This window comes from Protomyctophum parallelum, assembly GCF_964188405.1.
Source record: "Protomyctophum parallelum genome assembly, chromosome: 7".
NCBI classification, from domain to species: Eukaryota; Metazoa; Chordata; class Actinopteri; order Myctophiformes; family Myctophidae; genus Protomyctophum; species Protomyctophum parallelum.
In genome coordinates this window covers 51,701,232-51,728,073 of record NC_139705.1, presented here as the reverse complement: position 1 = coordinate 51,728,073, position 26,842 = coordinate 51,701,232, and the positions used below count along the sequence as shown (strand labels likewise).

General features: G+C 43.6%; 1 protein-coding gene across 2 annotated transcripts in view; it reads right to left on the bottom strand.

Annotated features, from left to right (window-relative positions):
• Nucleotides 1-520: 520 nt before the first annotated feature.
• LOC310862323 (collagen alpha-1(XX) chain-like) overlaps nucleotides 521-26,842 on the bottom strand; it is a 127,194-nt gene continuing 100,872 nt past the window's right edge. For both annotated transcript variants that reach the window (XM_083770173.1, XM_083770172.1), the window contains 19 exons: nucleotides 23,862-23,900; nucleotides 23,324-23,462; nucleotides 19,967-20,109; nucleotides 19,581-19,690; nucleotides 15,402-15,560; nucleotides 14,509-14,586; nucleotides 13,291-13,377; nucleotides 12,585-12,638; nucleotides 11,866-11,961; nucleotides 11,669-11,722; nucleotides 11,145-11,198; nucleotides 10,719-10,772; nucleotides 8,628-8,699; nucleotides 7,949-7,984; nucleotides 7,487-7,553; nucleotides 6,943-7,131; nucleotides 6,568-6,645; nucleotides 3,204-3,365; nucleotides 521-1,690 (listed from right to left, as the gene is read on the bottom strand). In XM_083770173.1, the coding sequence (XP_083626299.1) occupies nucleotides 1,656-1,690; nucleotides 3,204-3,365; nucleotides 6,568-6,645; nucleotides 6,943-7,131; nucleotides 7,487-7,553; nucleotides 7,949-7,984; nucleotides 8,628-8,699; nucleotides 10,719-10,772; nucleotides 11,145-11,198; nucleotides 11,669-11,722; nucleotides 11,866-11,961; nucleotides 12,585-12,638; nucleotides 13,291-13,377; nucleotides 14,509-14,586; nucleotides 15,402-15,560; nucleotides 19,581-19,690; nucleotides 19,967-20,109; nucleotides 23,324-23,462; nucleotides 23,862-23,900 (1,706 nt within the window). In that variant the 3' untranslated portion in view covers nucleotides 521-1,655. The remainder of the gene's footprint in view (nucleotides 1,691-3,203; nucleotides 3,366-6,567; nucleotides 6,646-6,942; nucleotides 7,132-7,486; nucleotides 7,554-7,948; nucleotides 7,985-8,627; nucleotides 8,700-10,718; nucleotides 10,773-11,144; nucleotides 11,199-11,668; nucleotides 11,723-11,865; nucleotides 11,962-12,584; nucleotides 12,639-13,290; nucleotides 13,378-14,508; nucleotides 14,587-15,401; nucleotides 15,561-19,580; nucleotides 19,691-19,966; nucleotides 20,110-23,323; nucleotides 23,463-23,861; nucleotides 23,901-26,842) is intronic.

Here is a 26,842-nt window from a genome sequence, read left to right as displayed (position 1 = left end):
GGGGCCGTGTTTTTTTAATTACTTTTTTAATTTAATTTTTAATAATTGTTTTGGAAAAGTACCTCGCCCAGGAGGACGACAGAGGAGATTTAAAAAAACCCAAAGAATTATTAAAAATCAGTCACCAGAAAAAAGGATGGGTATTTTCGATGAATCTATCAACTCTTTCAGCGCCACCTGGTGGTCACCAGTTTAGGCTTTGAGTGCCAATTCTCCCATTATAAAGAAATACATTATTTGTAATTCTATTATGCATGTAATGTGCATGTCATCAACTGTACACCAGATTAGAGGAATTTTGTGTGAAAGTGAAATATAAGTGAAATATCCCTACATAAAATCAATGCACATTTTTATACAGATACAGATACATTTATGCTTATTAACGCGATTGATTTTATTGTTTATTGACAAAATCAAAAACACAACAATGTCAATGTCTCCCTCTTTTTCTCAAATACATAAACACGCACAGGCGCACACACACACACACACACACACACACACACACACACACACACACACACACACACACACACACACACACACACACACACACACACACACACACACACACACACACACACACACACACACACACGCCAAAGGAGAGCATAGATGTAAACATGTATGAGAATATGTATAAACATGTATAAACAATGAGAATAATACAAAGTATCATGCAGGAATAACTGCATACAGTAAACATTATTATAATAAAAAATATACAAATTATCATACACGTATAAAACAGCCATTCTCACAGTATCATATATCATGGAACAAATATGTTTTACACCATGGACATTATATTTTCATTGTTCTTGAGGCAGTTCAGGTTAGAAGAGCAAAACAAAAAAAAAGAAGGAAAAAAAGGAAGGAATTTGAAGGTAGCTATACTACTACTACAGTGCATAAATACAAAAACATAAGTCAGTAAACGAATACAAACATTTTCAGTGCGAAGATGGCTTACGTACCTTTTAATAAAAAACATTGTCAGTACTATGAAAAATATGATTCTATGTTAAAAAAGATGCACTACTTTTTCCGTAAAAGGAGAAACATTTGTTGCTCGAGATTTGTTTTAATTATTGCAAACACGAGCACAACAACCACACCAAGGAGATTTCTTACAGTATGTCTTCTTCTGGTGCCGTTTCCTTTTTCTTCCACACACAGCAGTGTTCATTTATCCATTTACAAACTATAAAATGAACACTGAGGATGTTACTGTGCAGCTGAGCTTGTGTGAAGGCCTATTCATAGTCTGGACTTTCGGTGGTGAGGTGACCACCGCTCCGGTGGTGAGCTGACCACCGGAGCTGAAATAACGTTGAGCGGTGGTGAGTAAAAACAGAGAGAAGGGCGGTGGCGGTGGTTTGCTCTTCACCGCGGCTCAGTGACGTCATGTTGTAGTCCGGTGGTCACCTCAGTGACGTCATGTTGTAGTTCGGTGGTCACCTCACCACCGTAAATCCAGACTATGTATGAGCCTTGAGGCTCCTCGATAGTGAGTTCAACACACCCGTCTTTCTTCAGTCATGCTTTTCGTCCCAATAGTTCCTGTGCCATCATCTCCACTGAGTGGCCACTAGACTTCAGACAGGATCTGCGCCGTACTATCGTTACCGTACCATCCCTAATGTGTGTGCTCACGGCTGGTATCCGTAGTAGGGGTCATCGGGGTCTAGAGGAGGAGAGAATGGAGAACAATGATCACTACATACTAAACGAAAAGGGACTGTGAATGTGCAATAATAATAATAATGTAATATGCACTTTAGAGGTTCTGCACCGTGCACTTTTGACTGACTTTTCTGCCTTGTGTTTTATTGTTTGAGTGCTTTAGGTTTGTTTTATGGTCATGTTCTTATTGGAGCTTCTGAGCATAAGTATTTCACATGTATGTACCTAAACCGTGCATCTAAAGCCCTATATGGTTTTTATTATTATTATTTTTTTCTTCAGTTTATTTTATTTTATTGTTTCACTGATGTATTGTATTGCACTGTATCGTATTGTTTTCTTTGACCTGTGAAGCACTTTCGTACGATGAGAGTCGTTTTTAAATGTGCTATACAAATAAAATTGATTTGATTTGATTTGATTTATTCGCACAGGACTAGTATTACCCCTGGGTGGGGAAGTGATTGGTCATCACTCACCCAACGCTGAAGTGCCCTTGAGCAAGGCACTGAACCCCCAACTGCTCCCCCTGGAGCTGCTTAGTGGCCAACAGTATCAGACTGAGGTTGTTCTAGTCAGCTCCCAGGTTTTAATGTGTGTGTGTGTGTGTGTGTGTGTGTGTGTGTGTGTGTGTGTGTGTGTGTTTCTATGTGCAGGGCGTTGCTGAAAATGAGCACTTGTGCTCAGCTACTACCCTGGGTAAATAAAGGACAATCAAAATAAAAGTGTTAAATACAATGTGAGGTCCAGTTCCTATAGTTAGTACCTGTCTGCTGGGGAAGCGTCTGGTCCAGTTCCTATAGTTAGTACCTGTCTGCTGGGGAAGCGTCTGGTTCAGTTCCTATAGTTAGTACCTGTCTGCTGGGGAAGCGTCTGGTTCAGTTCCTATAGTTAGTACCTGTCTGCTGGGGAAGCGTCTGGTCCAGTTCCTATAGTTAGTACCTGTCTGCTGGGGAAGCGTCTGGTTCAGTTCCTATAGTTAGTACCTGTCTGCTGGGGAAGCGTCTGGTTCAGTTCCTATAGTTAGTACCTGTCTGCTGGGGAAGCGTCTGGTTCAGTTCCTATAGTTAGTACCTGTCTGCTGGGGAAGCGTCTGGTTCAGGTCCTATAGTTAGTACCTGTCTGCTGGGGAAGCGTCTGGTTCAGTTCCTATAGTTAGTACCTGTCTGCTGGGGAAGCGTCTGGTCCAGTTCCTATAGTTAGTACCTGTCTGCTGGGGAAGCGTCTGGTCCAGTTCCTATAGTTAGTACCTGTCTGCTGGGGAAGCGTCTGGTTCAGTTCCTATAGTTAGTACCTGTCTGCTGGGGAAGCGTCTGGTCCAGTTCCTATAGTTAGTACCTGTCTGCTGGGGAAGTGTCTGGTTCAGTTCCTATAGTTAGTACCTGTCTGCTGGGGAAGTGTCTGGTTCAGTTCCTATAGTTAGTACCTGTCTGCTGGGGAAGCGTCTGGTTCAGTTCCTATAGTTAGTACCTGTCTGCTGGGGAAGCGTCTGGTTCAGGTCCTATAGTTAGTACCTGTCTGCTGGGGAAGCGTCTGGCAGCCAGCGCTGCTGTCACAGACGCCCGGCGGTCCGATCTCTCCCAGCTGGCCCGCATGTCCCGGAACCCCGTCGGGTCCAGAACTCCCGTCTTCACCCTTAGGACCTGGATCTCCCAGCTTGGCCTCCCCTGATGTACCTACGCACGCACCAGGGACCCAAACGTTGCTTCATTAAAATGAGATAAACACTCATGTTCAGAGCAGATACACAGTGTGCGGTGGGAGTATTCTATTGCTTTCACTGACACAAAGTTTAAAATAAGAATTGAATGCACAGAATATCAATATGAAGCAACTGAAAAACATGTTATTTCAATACACTGACACTTAGGCGCGTCAAGCCCTTGACTCCGCCCACCCCCGGGGGAAGTTGTGATTTGCTCTCGTTCACTGCAATGCAATTTGCGGCATTTCCAAAACAATATTGCGCAGAGTAGCGATTATTATCAAACGTATTTGTAATGCCATACGTTGAAAGATCTGCTGCCCGTGGACAAGGCACGCTATATCTCCCTCCGCAAGTTAGATATTATCGGCATAGATGTTTGTCCGTATATGTGATTAATCCATTCTGACCTGAGATCAGATTCTAAAAATGTCTTCTACATCCTGACAGTTTTCTGAAAAAGCTAATGTTTCTATGTCAGTCGTTCTTCGATTTTTCAAAAATAGCAGACCTACAAGCTCGTAGCGCGCCACTCGGTGGCGCCCTATGAGCTTGTAGATCTGCTATTTTTCAATAGCTAAAGCATAACGTAATGCTAACACCAAAAGGGGTTCCCGCACAAAATGGATTAAGGATTGGACCAAGTTGCATTGGCAGCCATAGAACATTCTTTACCCCGGGCTAAAACCGGATGTGAGGCTTTTTGGGGCGTTCCTGTCTTGCTCGGTGTCAGACTGTCAGTGTATGGTAGTGGATGGAGAGGGAGGATTTTTGTCCAACCACGAAACGGCAACCAATGGGTGCGAAGAGGGGCGGGACCACGGGCGGGACTTGATAAAGGGTGAATTAGTAAATTGCCATGAGGTCCAGCATGACAAGGCAACATGGAACAAAGCTCACCCACAGTACAGTGATATTACACTATAGTGCCCACACTTTGTAGACCAGCTCAACCACATCTACCCACCAAATAAATAACTGTCCCATTGCTGAAAATAGTTCCATATTAGACAAATGCACTAGGAATGGGACACAGAGTGGGGACATGGAATCGGTAGGGGTTTTTTGTACATATATTTGAAATACTGATGATGGTGCAAAACACTCTTGAAAACAAAGTATTGCAGTTTTTGCAGATCAAAAAGAGTTTGAACTTCCCATTTTGATGTCAATCAAGTGAAGTCACCTTAATTCAAGTGGCAGATGCCAAACATAGTTTATTAATTTATTTAAACTAGCCCTTACCCGTTGTGAGACGGGCGCACTACCCCCCCTTGTGGCCGCGGGGGTTACTGCGCCCTGGGTGCGTTTTCGCTTTTTTAATTCACTAATGAATTCATTATTAATCATTAATGTGTCAAATCGAAAAACGTGTAGGTCGTGAAGACCTCCATATTATTATGGTCAATGCCTGGGTGAAAAGTGGGAGCGATTGGTGCAGGCGGTGAGGAGATACGGCGGTGTTTCTGACACACAGACACACAGACAGACTGACAGACAGACAGACTGACACACAGACATTGACTGAATTATAGTATGATGATGATTATATATGTCTGCGACCGGACAGCGGACCACCTCTTTGCGGACCACCCAAAAAAAAAAAAGAAAAAAAAAAAAGTTTATAATATAAATAACATCAGATGGTACATTTCTCATGTGAAATTGCTGCAAAGGCCCCCAAATGTCCCCCAAGGGCCTCCAAAATTCTGGCGCGCGCTATGCGCGCGCACAGTGTGGCCTGCCAGGGCGTATAACTCCCGGCCTGATTTGGAGTTCCACTCCGGGCCTGCACTCTGCACCCCATTATTGGTTGGGTGGAAGGGGATCTGATTTGTATAAGCTTGGCTTGACCATACTAAACGGGCATAGAGCCCCGGTCTCCGAAGGACGCCGCGCATGGGACCGGACCTCGGTCTTATTAAAAAAAAAATTGTGGACCTTCTAGTTGAGGACCCCTGGTTTAGGGGCATGTCATGTGATCTACCTGCACAGCCTGTGTGATCTACATTCTACAGGTAGATCACGATCTACCTTTTGGGCACCCCTGCTATACTGTATAGCATCTGGCTAACATCACACTGTACGGCACTATAGGGCATTAATCAAAAAATCGATTTATCGATTTATCGATAAACGAGTCACGAGTCGACTCGCAGCAGCGCGAGTCGAAAGTTGAGCTTTTTTTTTTTCTCCCCTTTTTTCATTGCATTCAGAAGGCGCCCTTAATTAAAAACCAAATGCAGCTGTGTAGGCTATGTGGCTCTCAGCGCGCGGTGTCCCACTATTGAGACTGGCTGAAGTCTGTTTGAACTGCGCTGTGTCAGAGAAGTAACAGATAGAAGCACGCAAACGTTACCCCCAAACGATATCCCCCTCACCTCCGTGCTGGAAATATAACGTCTGGGTTCCCGAGGCTACATTCATGCTGACGCAATGACTGTCTGTTTCTGGCTAAGCTTTACGCGCAGCGCACATGAACCTCTCCGTCTCCGGTCAGTGCGGGTTGTTGTTTATTTGCATGGCTCAGAAAATGAGTAACAAACTAACATGAGAACGTTATCGAGTTGTGGAGGAGGAGGAGGAGAATAATAATGTTATATCTCTTATTGTGTTCTCGGTGCTGCTGCTGCGCTGTGTGCCAATACCACTACTTTACCTGGATAACATCATCTTTTCATTTTGACATGATTCACATGAAATAATAATCCTGTACCGGAACCGCGTGTAGCGTTTGGTTTCATTAACGCGATCGCCACAAAATAGCCTACAGCTGCTGCTGCTAAAGATACAAAGATTGGACATTTTTAAACGACGCAAAACTTAGAATTCCCCTCTTGGGTACCAGTGCCACGTGTCCCGCGGACGGCACCGGTGTTTGGGAACCTCTGATATAGATGATACATGCACTGTGACTGTGTCATATTGGAGAGGCCACTGAATGCGCAGTGCTTTGTTTGACATGCTCCGTATTTGAGCGCGCGGCAGCTCCACCCGCCCCTGTTAAATCCCCGCGCGTCCGCCCCCCCCCCCCCCCCCCCCCCCGTCGCCATAAACGATAAATCGATAAATCGATACTTTACTGTCCGACAAGTCGACTGGGAAAAATCTCAAGTCGTTAATGCCCTACGGCACTATAAAACAACCCAGAGCCAGAAGACGTCCTACTGTACCTGCAAATCCCTTGATTCCTGGGGGTCCCTGGACGTTGGTCCCTGGAACACCTTTATCCCCTAGCGGACCTCTCCTTCCTGGAGACCAAGAGGAGACACACACACACACACACACACCCCGAAATCAACAACTACTTAATGAACCCATTTAGGCCTGACATCGAAATAAATAAAAAAGTCTTCTGAAAGAATATATGTTCAATTTTCAAAGATTTTGTGCCGCATTTTCACGATTTTTCAAAAAATAGCAGACCTACAAGCTTGTAGATCTGCTATTTTTTCAATAGCTAAAGCATAGCATAATGCTAACACCAAAAGGGGGTTCCCGCCCCCAAAATGGGCTAAGGAACCACAGTGTATAGAATAAAGCCTTGCCCTGTTCTCCCGGGTATCCACCCTTCCCGGGTCTCCCCCGGGCACCCACGCGGCCCTGGTTGCCCCTGAGGCCGGGCGCCCCCTTCCCCCCGGGGATGCCTGGCTCTCCGGGCGGCCCCACAGGCTCCTCCATGGGAACGGGCTTCCGGTTTATCTCGTTGAGGAACAGGTCCATCTTTAACACCTCGTCTGAAACACAAGGACATGAATATGATTGTGTTTATGTGCAGAAAATCATCATATGATAATATGATATAGTACTTTATTGTCAGTTCACACTGACATTTGTCTTTGCGACCCAGCAGCCAAGTATGCAGAACACACATTTGACATAACATAAAGAACAAGACAATTTACATACATAAAGACATGAAGACAAGAGAAATGGCCACCGCTTAGATTACCCTGTGGCTACGACAACTCCTGATTAAGCCTCAAGGTCGACTGGTGGACAAAGGACCTCTTTAGTCTGACCTTATTGTATGCTGGTACACCTCTAGAGAGAGAGAGAGAGAGAGAGAGAGAGAGAGAGAGAGATACTCACTATGCACTAGCTGCTCACAGGCCTGCGTCACCATCTGATAGATCACGGCCATAGACTGGGGTTCTCCCTGTAACACATCAGTGGAAACGGTGACACAACACAAACATTACATTCTCTTCATTGTCAATGGCGTTTTTAAAACAAACATTGAACTAAAAAGAACAAACATTAAACCTGTATAGGGGCCAATAATATATAGAATATAAAGTATTTCGATAGCAGATCAACAAGCTCACATTGTGCTGCAATGCATTGTGAGCTTTGAATAGCTAGATTCTAAAATAGGGCAGTGGTTAATACAGTAATTTAGTAACTTTTTAGGTCAGGAAAATAAACAAGGGGTTTGCTTCTCACGTCTTTCAAAATATCTTTAGTTCATCTCTCAATGCTGTCTGTCTCGACGTTTCAAGGAAACAATTCTGGGCTCAAAAAGGTTTAAATCACGCACAAAAAAAACCTCACCTTCTCCCCTCTTTCTCCCTTATTACCCGACAGACCCTGTGGATACGGAAAGGAAAAGAAGTGTGTGACAACTGTGGTGACAGATAGAGATACTGTATATGAGGAATAAACTGTGGTGACAGATAGATATACTGTATATGAGGAATAAACTGTGGTGACAGATAGAGATACTGTATATGAGGAATAAACTGTGGTGACAGATAGAGATACTGTATATGAGGAATAAACTGTGGTGACAGATAGAGATACTGTATATGAGGAATAAACTGTGGTGACAGATAGAGATACTGTATATGAGGAATAAACTGTGGTGACAGATAGAGATACTGTATATGAGGAATAAACTGTGGTGACAGATAGATATACTGTATATGAGGAATAAACTGTGGTGACAGATAGAGATACTGTATATGAGGAATAAACTGTGGTGACAGATAGAGATACTGTATATGAGGAATAAACTGTGGTGACAGATAGATACTGTATATGAGGAATAAACTGTGGTGACAGATAGAGATACTGTATATGAGGAATAAACTGTGGTGACAGATAGAGATACTGTATATGAGGAATAAACTGTGGTGACAGATAGAGATACTGTATATGAGGAATAAACTGTGGTGACAGATAGATACTGTATATGAGGAATAAACCACACAGTCTGTGCTTTGTTTCCTACCGTAGGTCCAACGGGGCCCAGGTAACCCCTCTCCCCTGAAGGCCCCGGGTGTCCTGGCATTCCCTGGAAACCCTTTACACATGGATGGAGAACAGAAACCATTTAAACAAATCATGAGGTGAACAGAGGAGAAGTAGAACAAATTCAACTAAAGGGGTGTGCAAATGTGAGGGTCCATTAGGTTTTACTCATAGAGTTATATATCTATAGAGAAGACACCCGAGTTCTCCTTCCATCCACTTGCATTGAGTTGCTCAAAAGCGCATGAGGCGGATTCACTCCTCCTTCCTGGTAGGAACAGAGTGCATTCTGGGGTGGATTGGCCCCAAACACATGAACGTGCTGCCGTTGACTATCATTGTGCCGTTTGTGCGCGTTCACGTATGAAACATTCGTTCACGTGTCATGGCCTCAATCACATGAACGTGCGCAATGATAGTCAACGGAGCAGCGCTGGCTCGAGCTGCAATACCAAATCCGGCCACTATGTCCATTTCGCCTCAGGGTTTCCTCTGGGTGCCTTCTCTATAAATATATACTCTAAGTTTTTACTATATGTGTACTGGGTGGGTAACAGATACAACTAGTAGTACTGTGAGGGTCCATTAGGTTCTACTGTGTACTGGGTGGGTAACAGATACAACTAGTAGTACTGTGAGGGTCCATTAGGTTCTACTGTGTACTGGGTGGGTAACAGATACTATAGTAGTACTATGAGGGTCCATTAGGTTCTACTGTGTACTGGGTGGGTAACAGATACTATAGTAGTACTGTGAGAGTCCATTAGGTTCTACTGTGTACTGGGTGGGTAACAGATACTATAGCAGTACTGTGAGGGTCCATTAGGTTCTACTGTGTACTGGGTGGGTAACAGATACTATAGTAGTACTGTGAGGGTCCATTAGGTTCTACTGTGTACTGGGTGGGTAACAGATACTATAGTAGTACTGTGAGGGTCCATTAGGTTCTACTGTGTACTGGGTGGGTAACAGATACTATAGCAGTACTGTGAGGGTCCATTAGGTTCTACTGTGTACTGGGTGGGTAACAGATACTATAGTAGTACTGTGAGGGTCCATTAGGTTCTACTGTGTACTGGGTGGGTAACAGATACTATAGTAGTACTGTGAGGGTCCATTAGGTTCTACTGTGTACTGGGTGGGTAACAGATACTATAGCAGTACTGTGAGGGTCCATTAGGTTCTACTGTGTACTGGGTGGGTAACAGATACTATAGCAGTACTGTGAGGGTCCATTAGGTTCTACTGTGTACTGGGTGGGTAACAGATACTATAGTAGTACTGTGAGGGTCCATTAGGTTCTACTGTGTACTGGGTGGGTAACAGATACTATAGCAGTACTGTGAGGGTCCATTAGGTTCTACTGTGTACTGGGTGGGTAACAGATACTATAGCAGTACTGTGAGGGTCCATTAGGTTCTACTGTGTACTGGGTGGGTAACAGATACTATAGCAGTACTGTGAGGGTCCATTAGGTTCTACTGTGTACTGGGTGGGTGGGTAACAGATACCGGAGAACTCGCCAGTTTACTAAGTCGCCGCAGCGAAGATTCTTCATCAATGTCTTCGTCGTTATGCTAACATAATGCTGTCTTCATCAGTGTAGTATAGTCAACCTCACAGATGTTCATTTCCAAAGTGATCACATTATTTTGTGCAATTAAATGGTCAGCTAGATGATGATAAAAAGGTGAGTATGTGAATACCAACGATAAGTAGGCCTACCATTTAAAAGGTGAGGATGTGAATACCAATGATAAGTAGGCCTATACCATTTCAGGATATTGTTTACTAATGAATTACATTGTTTCTGTACTTTGGTGTTTAAACTTTTAGCATTCCTACTTTCTCTAGTGTTAACTCTAAACAGCTATCCTCTCTCTCTCTCTCTCTCTCTCTCTCTCTCAATTCCATGCAATTTAAATGAAGGAGAAGTAAAACTAAAATGCACTAAATCGCGGCGACCTGGTAAACTGGCGAGTTCTCCGGATACGTTTATAACTAAAAAAAAAATGATGGTCGGAAATCTTTACGATTACATGATAAAAAGTTGTAATGAATAATATCCTACCCTGGGTCCAGTGGTCCCGTGCGGTCCGATGCTGCCTTCTTGACCCCTAATGCCCTGCAAGTGACACAAGAACAGAGATGGGTCCCAGAGACACAAGAACAGAGATGGGTCCCAGAGACACAAGAACAGAGATGGGTCCCAGAGACACAAGAACAGAGATGGGTCCCAGAGACACAAGAACAGAGATGGGTCCCAGAGACACAAGAACAGAGATGGGTCCCAGAGACACAAGAACAGAGATGGGTCCCAGAGACACAAGAACAGAGATGGGTCCCAGAGACACAAGAACAGCAGGAGATGAAGGAGAGACTGCAGTGATCACACACAGAATAATAGATACTAATAATAATGATAATAGAGACTGCAGTGATCACAGAATAAACAGGAATAAACAGGTGTTATTGTGGACCAGCCGTCTCACAGTACCTTGGGACCGGGAACCCCCTCTTCCCCTTTTGGCCCCAAAAGACCAGGTATTCCCTAGAGAGAGAAAGGAATATATATAAATATACTAGGATGAGAGAGAGGACCAGGTATTCCCTAGAGAGAGAAAGGAATACATAGATTTATAGAGGATGAGAGAGAGAGTGAGGGAGAGATACTGTAGGTGTGTGGGTGGGTGGGTGGGTGGGAAGAGATCTAAAAAGTTGTAGCTGCTAAAGCTTAATTTATGCACCGTTGTTGGAGTGCAACAGTGTTGGAAATAGCAGACCTTCAAGCTCACAACGCCATGCATTTGTGACGTGTTGTGAGCTTGTAGGTTGGCTATATATTCGTCACGTGATGCCATAATGAAGTGTGAAAAGGGCATTAGGCTGAAGCATACTCCAGTATTACAGTACTTTGTACAATTTAGAATGTAGGCATTTAGCAGAAGCTCTTTTCCACAGCAAGGAAAATAATCACAATGCATAGAATGCAAAGAAAGATAATGTGACGTCTTAACCCACCTGGACGCCTGGTTTCCCAGGCTCTCCTTTCTGTCCTGTTGCACCAGGAGGTCCCTAGAAACAGCAGAACATAATACTGTACCACATATACTGAGCCACACCAAACACTGATCATATACTGTACTTCAAATGCAAGTGTGTTGCAAAGTAACGGAGCGGTGGTCACCTCACCACCGAACATCCAGACCTTTACTCACCACTTTGCCCTGGACCGTCATCCCCCGAGGGCCTCTGCTCCCCAGGGGCCCCAGGCCGCCGTCAGAGCCCGTGGATCCTGAGGGCCCGAGCTCCCCCTGCCTCACAAACACAACATAATCTGTCATACATGAAACCATTCTGGACGGGAACCCCATCTAAGCATTATGTTATACTTTAGCTATTGCTATTTGCTATTGAAAAAATAGCAGATCTCGTACTACGAGTGTCGTTAAAATGTGGCGCAAATCTTTGAATATATTCTTTCACAATGAACATTTTAACTCATACCGTTGCTTCTGGGGGAGGGGTCCCTGAAACTACATATTTTCAGATGGGGGTCTGTGGCCAAATTCAGATAATTCTGGGGGTCCTTGACATGGAAAAGGTTGAGCACCACTGTGGAAACTGTCAGGATTTAGAAGCCTTTGGCCTCAGGTCAATATATTTGTGGAATAAAAGGATCTTTTCATTGTTGTCCAATCTTTATGGTAGTAATGTACTGTGCAGTGCAGGTTGTGCAAGTTGTAGTTAGTCTCCCATGCTCTTCCCTTAGAGACCTTTAGAATTAAATCAGGCGTGGCCAAAGCATTTCCAGGGGGTCCTCAGCCAAAAAGCGCTGAGAACAAGTTTAGACTACTGTGGTCAAGTGCAAAACAGTAGACATTTTGGCATTTATGGATTGCACTCTTTGCAAAAAAACTAATTGACGACATCTGACCTTGTGGCCTTGCTCTCCCTTCTCTCCCTTTTCACCGCGCGGACCTGGCCTGCCCTGGAAAAACAAGCAAACAAACACATGAGAACACAGAAGAAAGAAGTTAAAGATGGAGTGCCACAATTTTGGTATTTTTCCAGTTTTTCATGAGGTGACAGTACTTTAGACACCCTGGAGTCGTTTTTATGTGCAATGGTGTATTAACTTTGTATTTAGGGTTTCTTCCTGGAGGCTGAACCCTTGACAGTCAAACGGGCCAATGAAATAAACAGTAATATAGTGACATCACACTATCAGCCCCTCCCCTAACCCCTCCCCCTTTATCATACAACTACAGCTGTGGGTGCGGCTTCAGTTCAGGTGGATCACCACCCATCACCACCAACCAGGAAAACCAGGCATACATAATGAACTGGTGAGCGTGTCCACATAAAAGCATGATTTTAACAAATACTGTACACTTTTTGGAAAAAAGTTCTTCCTCCTTATATTTTAATAATACCTGATGATCATGTTTTAGGGTGGAAAGAAATCGTGGCACTCCATCTTTAAACAGGGAAACAAAGTTCTAGTCTGATTCTGGTTGTATGTAATGTGCTTTGTACAAAACAATATTCCAAGTAAAACGAGTTACCTAGCGGCAAATATGTGATACTAGCGGTGAAAATGCTTTAGAGTAGACAGCGTGGAATGTTCTGGGGGGACTTACGAGTGGCCCAACGGGCCCAGGGGAACCGGGGACGCTGGAGGAACAGGTGCAGGCGTAGGCTTGAGCAGGACAGCTCTCCTCGTCCCTCTGGTGGCAGGACAGAGTCACAACAGGACACGGTCAAAGTGGCAACCGGAGCCATTCCAAAAATGAAACACAGCAAGGCTTTCTTATAGCGATTTCAAACGCCCAAAGACGAGCCCAAAGACGAGCCCACTCGTCTTGTTTGAGCCCTTTGTGAGACCTCTCTGTGAAAGGTGCTATATAAATAAAATGTACTTACTATATATATATATATATTTTATATATTTTCTTTTATCCCACGATTTTGTAACCCATTTTTCACCCCTGTGTCAATCATCTAATCTGTGATCCTGGGCTCTACACACCCTCCACCAACCTAATCCCCATATATGGGGGACATGGGGAGAGCAACGGACTTGAACTCATGCTTCCTTCATGCCTGAGTGTCCAAGTTGCTCCTTTCCACCTGACAGGGGGGAGTTTCCCTGGTTGGACGTAGCGCGTGGAAGGAACACGTTATTCCAACCAGTTCCTTTCCCCTCCATCAGGCGCCCCGGCTGGCCAGGGGGAGGCAGTTTAGTGACCAGGATTACTGCATGTTTTTTGTGAGGGTACCTACCTGCCCTAGGGGACACGGGGAGAACATGCAAACTCCACACAGAAAGGCCCTTTCGCCAACCCCGCCTTCGGGTATGGGCACTGATGACGCGGAGGAGGAAACACGCCGCCAGCCCCCACAGCGTCCCGAGTGGGAATCGAACCCGGGACCCCCTAAACTATGAACAGTAGGGTACATATGAGACCAACAGGGACAGCCCTAACCCTAAACTATGAACAGTAGGGTACATATGAGACCAACAGGGACAGCCCTAACCCTAAACTATGAACAGTAGGGTACATATGAGACCAACAGGGACAGCCCTAACCCTAAACTATGAACAGTAGGGTACATATGAGACCAACAGGGACAGCCCTAACCCTAAAATATGAACAGTAGGGTACATATGAGACCAACAGGGACAGCCCTAACCCTAAAATATGAACAGTAGGGTACATATGAGACCAACAGGGACAGCCCTAACCCTAAACTATGAACAGTAGGGTACATATGAGACCAACAGGGACAGCCCTAACCCTAAACTATGAACAGTAGGGTACAGTAGGGACGAACAGGGACATCCTGAAGGGACTGACCAGTCCAGGCAGGTCACAGCAGGTGTCCTCGGAGGACCAGGTGATGTTGCAGACGATCTCAAACGACTGCAGCTGGAACTGGACGGGAGGAAGAGAGGACAGTGTGAAGGAGAGAGAAACGTGTGCATGAATGAATCCACGATTGAGGAATGGAAATAACCTGACACTGAGGATCTTTACCGCAGTATTGTTTTGTACTTAAAGGGTAAGACCACTTTTTTTGAGGTTTGGGTTGTGTAGTTACTTTGCCATGATGCAACTCCAAATGTGGACAAGAAATAAAAAATAACTGCTCCAGTGATTAGAAATTGATAATTCAAAATATGCTCCTCATTGACTTACATTGTATCTAAAACAGCTCTCAAAGTCACTCTTTTAGTATGTAAACAAACACAAACAAAGTTGATTCAGACAATATAGAGCATCACCAAAACTCATGCTGTTTTATTTTTTCATAAAAATGTTTTCTTCCTGTTGATTTTACTATTTGAAGATCTGGATCCAGATCCACGGATCCAGTCCGGGTTTTCTTCCCAATAAAATGGACAAATCAACAGGAAGAAAACATTTTTATGAAAAAATAAAACAGCATGAGTTTTGGTGATGCTCTATATTGTCTGAATCAACATTGTTTGTGTTTGTTTACGTACTAAAAGAGTGACTTTGAGAGCCGTTTTAGCTACAATGTAAGTCAATGAGGAGCAAATTTTGAATTATCAATTTCTAATCACTGGAGCAGTTATTTTTTATTTCTTGTCCACATTTGGAGTTGCATCATGGCAAAGTAACTACACAACCCAAACCTTAAAAAAAGTGGTCTTACCCTTTAAGTGACAGTGACAGTGACATAGAGAACACAGGACAGGACAGGACAGGACAGAATTGAACAGTACCGGAGCAGACCCACTCCGGGGGCCTCTGGTCTTCACCAGCTTCCCCAGCATCTCGAAGCCATCGGTGGGCAGAGCGCCCAGCGGGCGGGCGGGCCTCTCGGCCACGCGCTGACAGTCCACAGACAGGGACACGCTCACCTGGCTGACGGACAGGTGGATCTGCCCAATCAGAGAGAAGAAGGGAATATGGATTGACGTCAGTGCGTAGACGAAACCCTTGCATTGCCATTGGTCAACAATTGAATGTGATTTATCAATTGAATTGGTCATTATCAATCATGTAGCTAACACCACTGTATTAGCTTTTGAAACCTTTTTTCTTACATATTCAGCGTACCTAAGTTCCCCAGGTTCTATGTTCCCCACTTACCCCCACAAAAAAGGTTCTATGTTCCCCACTTACCCTCACAAAAAAGGTTCTATGTTCCCCACTTACCCCCACAAAAAAGGTTCTATGTTCCCCACTTACCCCCACAAAAAAGGTTCTATGTTCCACACTTACCCCCACAAAAAAGGTTCTATGTTCCCCACTTACCCCCACAAAAAAGGTTCTATGTTCCCCACTTACCCCCACAAAAAAGGTTCTATGTTGCCCGCTTACCCAAAAAAAGGTTCTGATCCATGTGCCCGAGTGCACAGTACATTTTCAGAACCCTCAGTCCCTGGTATGGGTAAAATGTTTCATTTAATAAGAGTCTTTTTTCTCTCCTCCGTTCGTCGTCGGCCACAGAACAACCTCTGTGCTCGCCTCCCACCACTTATCTGATCCTTCTTGTTTTATTTCCTTTCCCATGCGCTGCTTCCTGCTTGTAAAGATACATTCTACTACGGTGACATCACATCACTATAGATACATTCTACTGTACTACGGTGACATCACATCACTATAGATACATTCTACTGTACTACGGTGACATCACATCACTATAGATACATTCTACTGTACTACGGTGACATCACATCACTATAGATACATTCTACTGTACTACGGTGACATCACATCACTATAGATACATTCTACTGTACTACGGTGACATCACATCACTATAGATACATTCTACTGTACTACGGTGACATCACATCACTATAGATACATTGTACTGTACTACGGTGACATCACATCACTAGTAGCAACCGTCTACAATGAGACCTGAACGTGTGTTTGTGTATTTCTATTTAAATGGGTAACATGCCAAGAACATGGTACTGTACACGTGACCTAGAACATGGTACACGTGACCTAGTGAAATGTAACTACTCACATGGAGGAAGCTACGGTTCAGCCTAAAGTCAACATCAGTCTAATATATATTAATCTTTTTCACACTGAAGTGCAGATAACAATGCCTAATAGCTTTGTTTAAGCTTCCAACGGCCTATTACATCAGACGATTTGCAACAGAGAGAGAGAGAGAGAGAGAGAGAGAGAGAGAGAGAGAGAGAGAGAGAGAGAGAGAGAGAGAGAGAGTTCCTCGTGAACAGACAGTGTGTCACAATCGCTACACAGCACTACAGATGAACGCAGTATAAAGAATAGAAACCGAAAATAGTCCGGCAGCAAACAGGCTTCTTTTGTTTAAAGTGGGACATTTGGTATATAGTATTTTTTTATTGGCCTAAAATATTGTCTATATACATTCATGGGCAATTCCTTTTTTGTCAAACTTTCCTCATGCTTTAAGTAGCATGTAACATGTCAAACTTTCCTTATGCTTTAAGTAGCATGTAACATGTCAAACTTTCCTTATGCTTTAAGTAGCATGTAACATGTCAAACTTTCCTCATGCTTTAAGTAGCATGTAACATGTCAAACTTTCCTCATGCTTTAAGTAGCATGTAACATGTCAAACTTTCCTTATGCTTTAAGTAGCATGTAACATGTCAAACTTTCCTCATGCTTTAAGTAGCATGTAACATGTCAAACTTTCCTCATGCTTTAAGTAGCATGTAACATGTCAAACTGTCCTTATGCTTTAAGTAGCATGTAACATGTCAAACTTTCCTCATGCTTTAAGTAGCATGTAACATGTCAAACTTTCCTTATGCTTTAAGTAGCATGTAACATGTCAAACTTTCCTTATGCTTTAAGTAGCATGTAACATGTCAAACTTTCCTCATGCTTTAAGTAGCATGTAACATGTCAAACTTTCCTCATGCTTTAAGTAGCATGTAACATGTCAAACTTTCCTTATGCTTTAAGTAGCATGTAACATGTCAAACTGTCCTTATGCTTTAAGTAGCATGTAACATGTCAAACTTTCCTTATGCTTTAAGTAGCATGTAACATGTCAAACTTTCCTTATGCTTTAAGTAGCATGTAACATGTCAAACTTTCCTCATGCTTTAAGTAGCATGTAACATGTCAAACTTTCCTCATGCTTTAAGTAGCATGTAACATGTCAAACTTTCCTTATGCTTTAAGTAGCATGTAACATGTCAAACTTTCCTCATGCTTTAAGTAGCATGTAACATGTCAAACTTTCCTTATGCTTTAAGTAGCATGTAACATGTCAAACTTTCCTTATGCTTTAAGTAGCATGTAACATGTCAAACTTTCCTCATGCTTTAAGTAGCATGTAACATGTCAAACTTTCCTCATGCTTTAAGTAGCATGTAACATGTCAAACTTTCCTCATGCTTTAAGTAGCATGTAACATGTCAAACTTTCCTCATGCTTTAAGTAGCATGTAACATGTCAAACTTTCCTTATGCTTTAAGTAGCATGTAACATGTCAAACTTTCCTCATGCTTTAAGTAGCATGTAACATGTCAAACTTTCCTCATGCTTTAAGTAGCATGTAACATGTCAAACTTTCCTTATGCTTTAAGTAGCATGTAACATGTCAAACTTTCCTCATGCTTTAAGTAGCATGTAACATGTCAAACTTTCCTCATGCTTTAAGTAGCATGTAACATGTCAAACTTTCCTCATGCTTTAAGTAGCATGTAACATGTCAAACTTTCCTCATGCTTTAAGTAGCATGTAACATGTCAAACTAGGGGGTTTTCATCATTCTGAATCCTGAACACTCCTTGGGCTAAAAACGGCCATAGACGTCATGACAAATGTGATGAGGTCAGCACAAATGTGATGAGGTCAGCACATTTTGGGCAAGTGGCTATGGCTGTTTTTAGTCCATGGAGTGTATTTTGTGAAACTAATGCTTGGAATGGATTCAGAATCATGAAAACCCCCTAGTTTTACACACAGTCACATGATGCTACTTAAAGCAAAGGGAAAGTTTGACATCTTTGCCTGCCATAGGATGTTAATGGTAAGGTCACAAGAAACCCCTATATAAACAAATTGCCCAATACCGAGAGCCGTTCAGCAAGTGGATTTATGAATATATACTGCATATAGACAATATTTTAGGACAATAAAAAAGACTATATACCAAATTTCCCACCTGTCCACCTCGACTGCCGGACTAAAATAAGAAGTGCCCCTCGTTTCACAATTTTACCTTGGATTTAGGCAAATTAATATAGAACAAATGACCACTTTTCAACCTATCTTTATATAATAGGTCCTCACTAATAATCATGATAAAATGTCACTGTTTTTTCTACTCAGTCTGTGTCTCATAGGAGGGCTGTGGGCAGTCAGTTAGAAACCGTCTTCCAGTGACATCATCATTAGGAAGATTTTTTTTTAAAACAAGATTATTTTACAAAAATGTTTAGATTTTCATTATCGTGAGAACGATGGCTTCAATTTTTTCGCATTGCAACTTTTCAGGACTAGAAAGCCTGCAGTTTCTATTAGCTTGTATTCCACATCGATGATGTCACTGTTGGGTGGGTTTCTAAACTGCCCACAGCCCTCCTATGAGACACAGACCGAGTAGAAAATAATTGCGCACATTTTTCATGATTATTAGTGAGGACCTATTATATGAAGATAGGTTGAAAAGTGGTGAAGTGGTCCTTTAACTAATGACTTCATGTTCTTCTGTACGACTGACTGGCTGGCAGATCTACAAGCTTGTAGGTCGGGCTATTTTCACTACGTCCTAAACATTTTGTCTTTGTTTTGCACTACAACGGTTTTGTCTGGGGACCCCCGGGAATGCTTTGTGACCGTGTCTGGCGGGTTTGGGTGGTTCTGTAACTCTGTACACTCTGTCACCTTGTGGAAGCTGGGTTTGGGTTTGAGTGGTTCTGTAACTCGGTCACCTTGTGGAAGCTGCCGTAGAACAGCTTGTGGACCTCCGTCTGGTCGAAGGTCAACTCCTGGACCTCTCCTCTGTAGTCCAGACTGAAGTAGATCAGATGTTTGGTCGTGGCTGAGGGGAGGAGCACAAAGACAGCACATTAGCCCATTTTGGGCGAGAACCGCTTTTGGTGTTAGCATTATGTTATGCTTTAGCTATTGAGGCATGAGTTCAAGTCCCCAGGTTGGTGGAGGGTGTGTAGAGCCCAGGATCACATTAGATGATTGACACAGGGGTGAAAAATGGGTTACAAAATCGTGGGATAAAAAATATATTAAGACCATATAAGACTCACGGTCCATAGTACAGTATATTAGATGTATAAGACCATATGGTCATGTGACTCACGGTCCAGCACCACGCCCATCTTGGGCTGGAAGTCGTTGTCGGTGAGCTGCCAGAGGGCGAACGGCTCGCGGGGCGTTTCCTGCAGCATGCGGAACGCCACGCTGATGGTGTGTTCTGGAGAGAAGCCTGCTGGATGGATGAACCTGGACCACAGACAGGACCACAGACAGACAGATATTAGTGATGGTGAGTTCTGGAGAGAAGCCCGCTGGATGGATGAACCTGGACCAGAAAGAGTGCATTTATATAGCGCCTTTATCCAAGGCGCTTTACATAGATTGTGCATTACATTCACCCATTCACTCACACATTCATACACCGATGGCAGCGGAAACCATGCAAGGCACCGCAACCAGCACATCAGGAGCAATTAGGGGTTCAGAGTCTTGCTCAAGGACACTTTGACACTAACTCTGTGGGAGCCCGGGTTCGAACTGGCAACCTTACGGTTACCATCCAGCCACTCTACCGCTGAGCCACTACCACCCACCGGATATTTCCAGATATTAGTGATGCGTGTAGCCTGAGCTAACGCTAGACATTTCTGGCCTAGATGGGAGGGCCGCGGCTCAGAAAAACGCGTACCCTGATTGGTTCACCGATCTGTCCGTCAGCCCCGGTCTCTCCGGTGCAGCACTGTTATTGTGTCGACCAGAAGCAGAAACCACTGGTTGCTGGAGTATATACCAATTATAACAGACTGTCAAAGTTATTTCCACAGAGTCGGCACACGTTGGTTTTTTTCTTAGACGGTGTGGTGTGGTCAGGGGGGCAGTCAGCCAGATATTTCGTGAAGCCTCATTTGAAATCGGTAGTTCATATAATGGCCTGTTGTGGCGCTGGACTGGACCCAAAAAGCCCCATAGCTCCATAGAGGCCCATGTATTTTGGCCCAACTTCACCTAGACTGTATTACCTTAATAAACATGGTCATGAATACTTTCTTCTTCCAGTCACTAGTTTAAAGTCTCATTTCTAATGTCATAATATTCTTTTTGGAAAATTATGGTCCCATTAATTAAAATAATGACCATAAAGTCGCGTATGTTCTGAGGGGCGTGGCTACCGTTACCGTCTATGATCGGGATTCCCCTCCCACTCAAGAGTCTTCTCCTCCCACTCGAGTCAAAATAAAAACCAACGGAGAAGAAGGGGGGAAGTCCCGCCTCGTTGTCTGGGCAGCCAATGGCCAGCTGGACCCAAACGGAGCCAGCCAATGGCCAGCTGGTCCAAAACGGATCTAGAAAGATGGCGATTTACAGTGCATTAGAATCAGGCTTCATTTTACGTCCATGTTAGACCCGGGGAAAAGCTTTGTCCATATTTTTTACAGTCTATGGGTGTGGTTCTACAGCCATTCTCCTCATTTTCCTCGCATAGCCTCGTTTGAATTCCACTGGTAATAATTTCCTCACGGTGTTATTTTGAGGGGTGCACACCGCTCAGAGCCCTGACGTCACATCAGGGTGTTATTTTGAGGGGTGCACACCGCTCAGAGCCCTGACGTCACGTCATTTGGAGCGATGCCACTTTTAGGCCAGTGCAGCCCAGCATGCGTAAATCCAGGCTATCATTTTTCGCGCAGACGAAATGAAAGCCTGGGTATCGAGGCTAGTGATGCGTGTACGCGATGTAGACAACCCGCTGCATGCTGGCCTGTCACTCATGTTTTGGTCCCGCCCCCGGGGCGGTTGGTGGATTTATGGACATATATTTAACTCCTACTCTGATATATTAGGCGTATGATTATATCCATCTCACCCAACCCGCTAACGGCCATATTTGGTGTTCCCCCAGGGACTAATACGCCTCCATACCATAAGAGAATAATCTCCTGTACTAGACGTCAAATACTCCACCCACACATAACGGATGGATAAATCGTACTATTCTACCTTAACACATTCTGACCTGAGATCAGATTCTAAAAATGTCTATTACATCCTGACAGTTTCATTATTAACCCATTCTGACCTGAGATCAGATTCTAAAAGTGTCTTCGATTTTTCAAAAATAGCAGACCTACAAGCTCGTATCGCGCCACTCGGTGGCGCGATATGAGCTTGTAGATCTGCTATTTTTCAATAGCTAAAGCATAACATGATGCCAACACCAAAATGGGTGCCCGGTCAGAATGGGTTAAGCTTGAAAAGATTTGATTCTCACTTAATGGTTCCATGATTGATTGAAATATTTATTAACAGTTTGCAGAATTACAGCACAATTCAAGCACAACTCAATACAAAGACTGTTAACTGTGAGTGGACGACACCATAAAGGATATTACACTTGTTTACAAGAGGGTCCACCTTGTGCAATTCATCATAACATTTAGAGACGTACAAATATACACTTCTATTTAGCCAAAGAACAGAACAGGAATTCATCATAAAATTGAGAACCTTCCAGCAAACATGGACGCCCTTTGTGGACCATGTAAAAACCCTGACAGTAGTCCCAGAGATGGGGAATGGTGAATGTATCTAGGCCCATGCACTGCAAACCGGTGTCTAGCCTAGTCACACACAGGTTGTTCCCCTCCCCTCTCTTCTTTCTGAGAGAGATGGCCGACAGAGAAAAGGAAGGGATGGATGGATGGATGTGAGGGAGGAGTGTGATGAAAATATGAGGGGGATTTAATGATTGGAATGACAGCACTCAGGTGGCGCCGCCTCTGGGGATCTGCCCGTATCTGCCCTCCAGCCCCAGCCTGGGGATCTGCCCGTATCTGCCCTCCAGCCCCAGCCTGGGGATCTGCCCGTATCTGCCCTCCAGCCCCAGCCTGGGGATCTGCTCGTATCTGCCCTCCAGCCCCAGCCTGGGGATCTGCCCGTATCTGCCCTCCAGCCCCAGCCTGGGGATCTGCCCGTATCTGCCCTCCAGCCCCAGCCTGGGGATCTGCCCGTATCTGCCCTCCAGCCCCAGCCTGGGGATCTGCCCGTATCTGCCCTCCAGCCCCAGCGACTACGGGTTTGAATCGTCCGCGGTGCATCTGGCTTGGTCAGAGAGAGAGAGAGAGAGAGAGAGAGAGAGAGAGAGAGAGAGAGAGAGAGAGAGAGAGAGAGAGAGAGAGAGAGAGAGAGAGAGAGAGAGAGAGAGAGAGAGAGAGAGAGAGAGAGAGAGAGAGAGAGAGAGGGAGAGTGCGTGCGTGCGTGCATGTCTCACCGTGTGCTCTGAGTCAGTTGGACGTCTCTGTACAGAGTGTGTGTGTGTGTGTGTGTGTGTGTGTGTGTGTGTGTGTGTGTCTCACCGTGTGCTCTGAGTCAGTTGGACATCTCTGTACAGAGTGTGTGTGTGTGTGTGTGTGTGTGTGTGTGTGTGTGTGTGTGTGTGTGTGTGTGTGCGTGCGTGTCTCACCGTGTGCTCTGGGTCAGTTGGACGTCTCTGTACAGAGTGAAGGTGGGTAAGGTGTTGAAGACAAAAGGCTCTGCAGCGACTCCCTCTACTGAGGAGTGGGCCCTCTGGGTCAGACCGAACGCCTCCATCATGTCAAACCCTGAGGGCACATGTATACAGTCACACATGGGCCCAATTTAACTTAACCCTAAACGTATTTCTAACCTAATTCTCAGTAAAACAAAATAAAGAATACAAGAACCACCGCAGCGAGCGGTCGGTGTTAAAAGCTGGGGCGAGATGGAATAGGGTACCTGTTACCCTGTTACCTGTACCTGTACCCTGTTACCCTGTTACCTGTACCTGTTATGGAATAGGGTACCTGTTACCCTGTTACCCTGTTACCTGTACCTGTACCTGGTCCCTTGTCTCTGGATCACGTGGGACCAGAGACAAGGGCGTGGCTACTCCATACTGAGTTAGACATTTGAGGATACACGAAAGAGAGAGAGAGATGTATAAATAAAACATATATTTAGAACGTTGGTTTTAGTCTCACCTTTGACAATGCTGTTTCTGATGGTGACCTCAGGGCAGACTGGAACGAGAGAGAGCAGTAGTGTTGCATCAGTGAGAAGAAAAACCTATTCCGCCCAGCGACCAGTTTAAGACATTTTACACTCCTTATATAACTTTGTACCTGACATAATAATACCATAAATGTATACAGCCCTTTTCTAAATAGTCAAATACAGTAGCTAGGCTGTTATTGCTCTTTGGAACCACTAAACAAGTGATGTTGCTGGTTTTCTTTTTTTTTGCTATTCTTTATTTAGGAACTGTGTACATGTTACCACAAAGTCATTTCTTAATATTGCTACATTTTACAAAAACCTTGGTAGTGGGTGTACTTTTTAGATTGTTAACAGAAAGGGGAAAGGACAGAAAGGAAAAAAACAAACAAAGACAAACAGACAAAGTAAAAAGAGACTACATATTCTGAGACCAGGGACGCACGTAAACAATATGATACCCTAATGACACATGAGACATATATATATTTTTTAACCCATTCTGACCGGGCACCCATTTTGGTGTTGGCATCATGTCGTGCTTTAGCTATTGAAAAATAGCAGATCTACAAGCTCATATCGCGCCACCGAGTGGCGCGATACGAGCTTGTAGGTCTGCTATTTATTTTTTTAAATCAAAGAACGACTGACATTTTTAGAATCTGATCTCAGGTCAGAATGGGTTCGTCAGACCAGCGTGTGTCCAGTGGAAACCTCGTATGAATCTGATCTCAGGTCAGAATGGGTTAATATATTTGCAGGTATGTACATATACTGTCTAAAGAGATCCATATGGCTTTCCACCAACCTTAGCGTTGTGTCATCATGTACTAATGAAGGAAAGACAATCGCATAACACAGAAGACCAAGATCGAGATAAAAACAGCCATGTTATTTCTCTAAACCCAAAGCCTGTTTGACTTGACCCAGTTAGACCATCATTTTGTAAATCTGTCCATTCGTAGCCGAAGTGAAAAAGTAATTTTTTCATGTTGCTGGTTTTCAATTTGACCGAGGAGTTAAACGTTAACTCCATTCACCCGGTGAGTCCCAGGTTGAAATAAGTCTTTGATTAAACATCTGGAATGGAGATGTTTTGTATTTAGGAAACTTGATAGGGGGTAAGATTCGAGGAGAGGATAGATATTTGGTAAACATTTTATTGACGGCAGGAAAGAAAGCTATCACAAGAAAATGGGGACAGATGGAACCTCCAACACAGGGACAATGGGAGGACTTGATTCAGGAGATACATTTCATGGAGAAGCTGACACACCGTCTGAGGCTACAGGAAGAAAGAATGGAGGACAAATGGTCTAAATGGACAATATTTAAGAGTATGGGGGAATAAGAAACAATAGTAAAATGCCTAGAAACGCAATGTCGATGCTTTTTTATTTTCGTTTTTTGTTTTTTTGTTGTGGTGTTATTGTGTGTACTGTATGTTTTCTTCTGTCTTTTTGTCTTGAAAAATCAATAACATTTTAAGTTAAAAAAAACAAAACATCTGGAATGTAAAGCAGTGGCACCACAACCAGAACCACACTGGGTTTTTTTTTGTAACTCTGTGTAGGTTTATGTGACTTCATAAGGATTAGGATTGACTGATGGTGTCCCTAATTTGTGTCTTTATAAGGATTAGGATTGACTGATGGTGTCCCTTATATGTGACTTTATAAGGATTAGGATTGACTGATGGTGTCCCTTATATGTGACTTTATAAGGATTAGGATTGACTGAAGGTGTCCCTTATATGTGACTATATAAGGATTAGGATTGACTGATGGTGTCCCTTATTTGTGACTTTATAAGGATTAGGATTGACTGATGGTGTCCCTTATATGTGACTTTATAAGGATTAGGATTGACTGAAGGTGTCCCTTATTTGTGACTTTATAAGGATTAGGATTGACTGAAGGTGTCCCTTATTTGTGACTATATAAGGATTAGGATTGACTGAAGGTGTCCCTTATTTGTGACTATATAAGGATTAGGATTGACTGAAGGTGTCCCTTATTTGTGACTTTATAAGGATTAGGATTGACTGAAGGTGTCCCTTATATGTGACTATATAAGGATTAGGATTGACTGAAGGTGTCCCTTATTTGTGACTTTATAAGGATTAGGATTGACTGAAGGTGTCCCTTATTTGTGACTATATAAGGATTAGGATTGACTGAAGGTGTCCCTTATTTGTGACTTTATAAGGATTAGGATTGACTGAAGGTGTCCCTTATTTGTGACTATATAAGGATTAGGATTGACTGAAGGTGTCCCTTATTTGTGACTATATAAGGATTAGGATTGACTGAAGGTGTCCCTTATTTGTGACTTTATAAGGATTAGGATTGACTGAAGGTGTCCCTTATTTGTGACTTCATAAGGATTAGGATTGACTGATGGTGTCCCTAATTTGTGACTTTATAAGGATTAGGATTGACTGATGGTGTCCCTAATTTGTGACTTTATAAGGATTAGGATTGACTGATGGTGTCCCTTATATGTGACTTTATAAGGATTAGGATTGACTGATGGTGTCCCTTATATGTGACTTTATAAGGATTAGGATTGACTGATGGTGTCCCTTATTTGTGACTTCATAAGGATTAGGATTGACTGATGGTGTCCCTTATTTGTGACTTCATAAGGATTAGGATTGACTGATGGTGTCCCTAATTTGTGACTTCATAAGGATTAGGATTGACTGATGGTGTCCCTAATTTGCAGGTCACTCATTTCTATACCGCAAACAAACGCAATAATATGACGGGGTCTACCTTCGTTGTGGATGAATAATATGACGGGGTCTACCTTCGTTGTGGATGAATAATATGACGGAGTCTACCTTCGTTGTGGATGAATAATATGGCGGAGTCTACCTTCGTTGTGGATGAATAATATGACGGGGTCTACCTTCGTTGTGGATGAATAATATGGCGGAGTCTACCTTCGTTGTGGATGAATAATA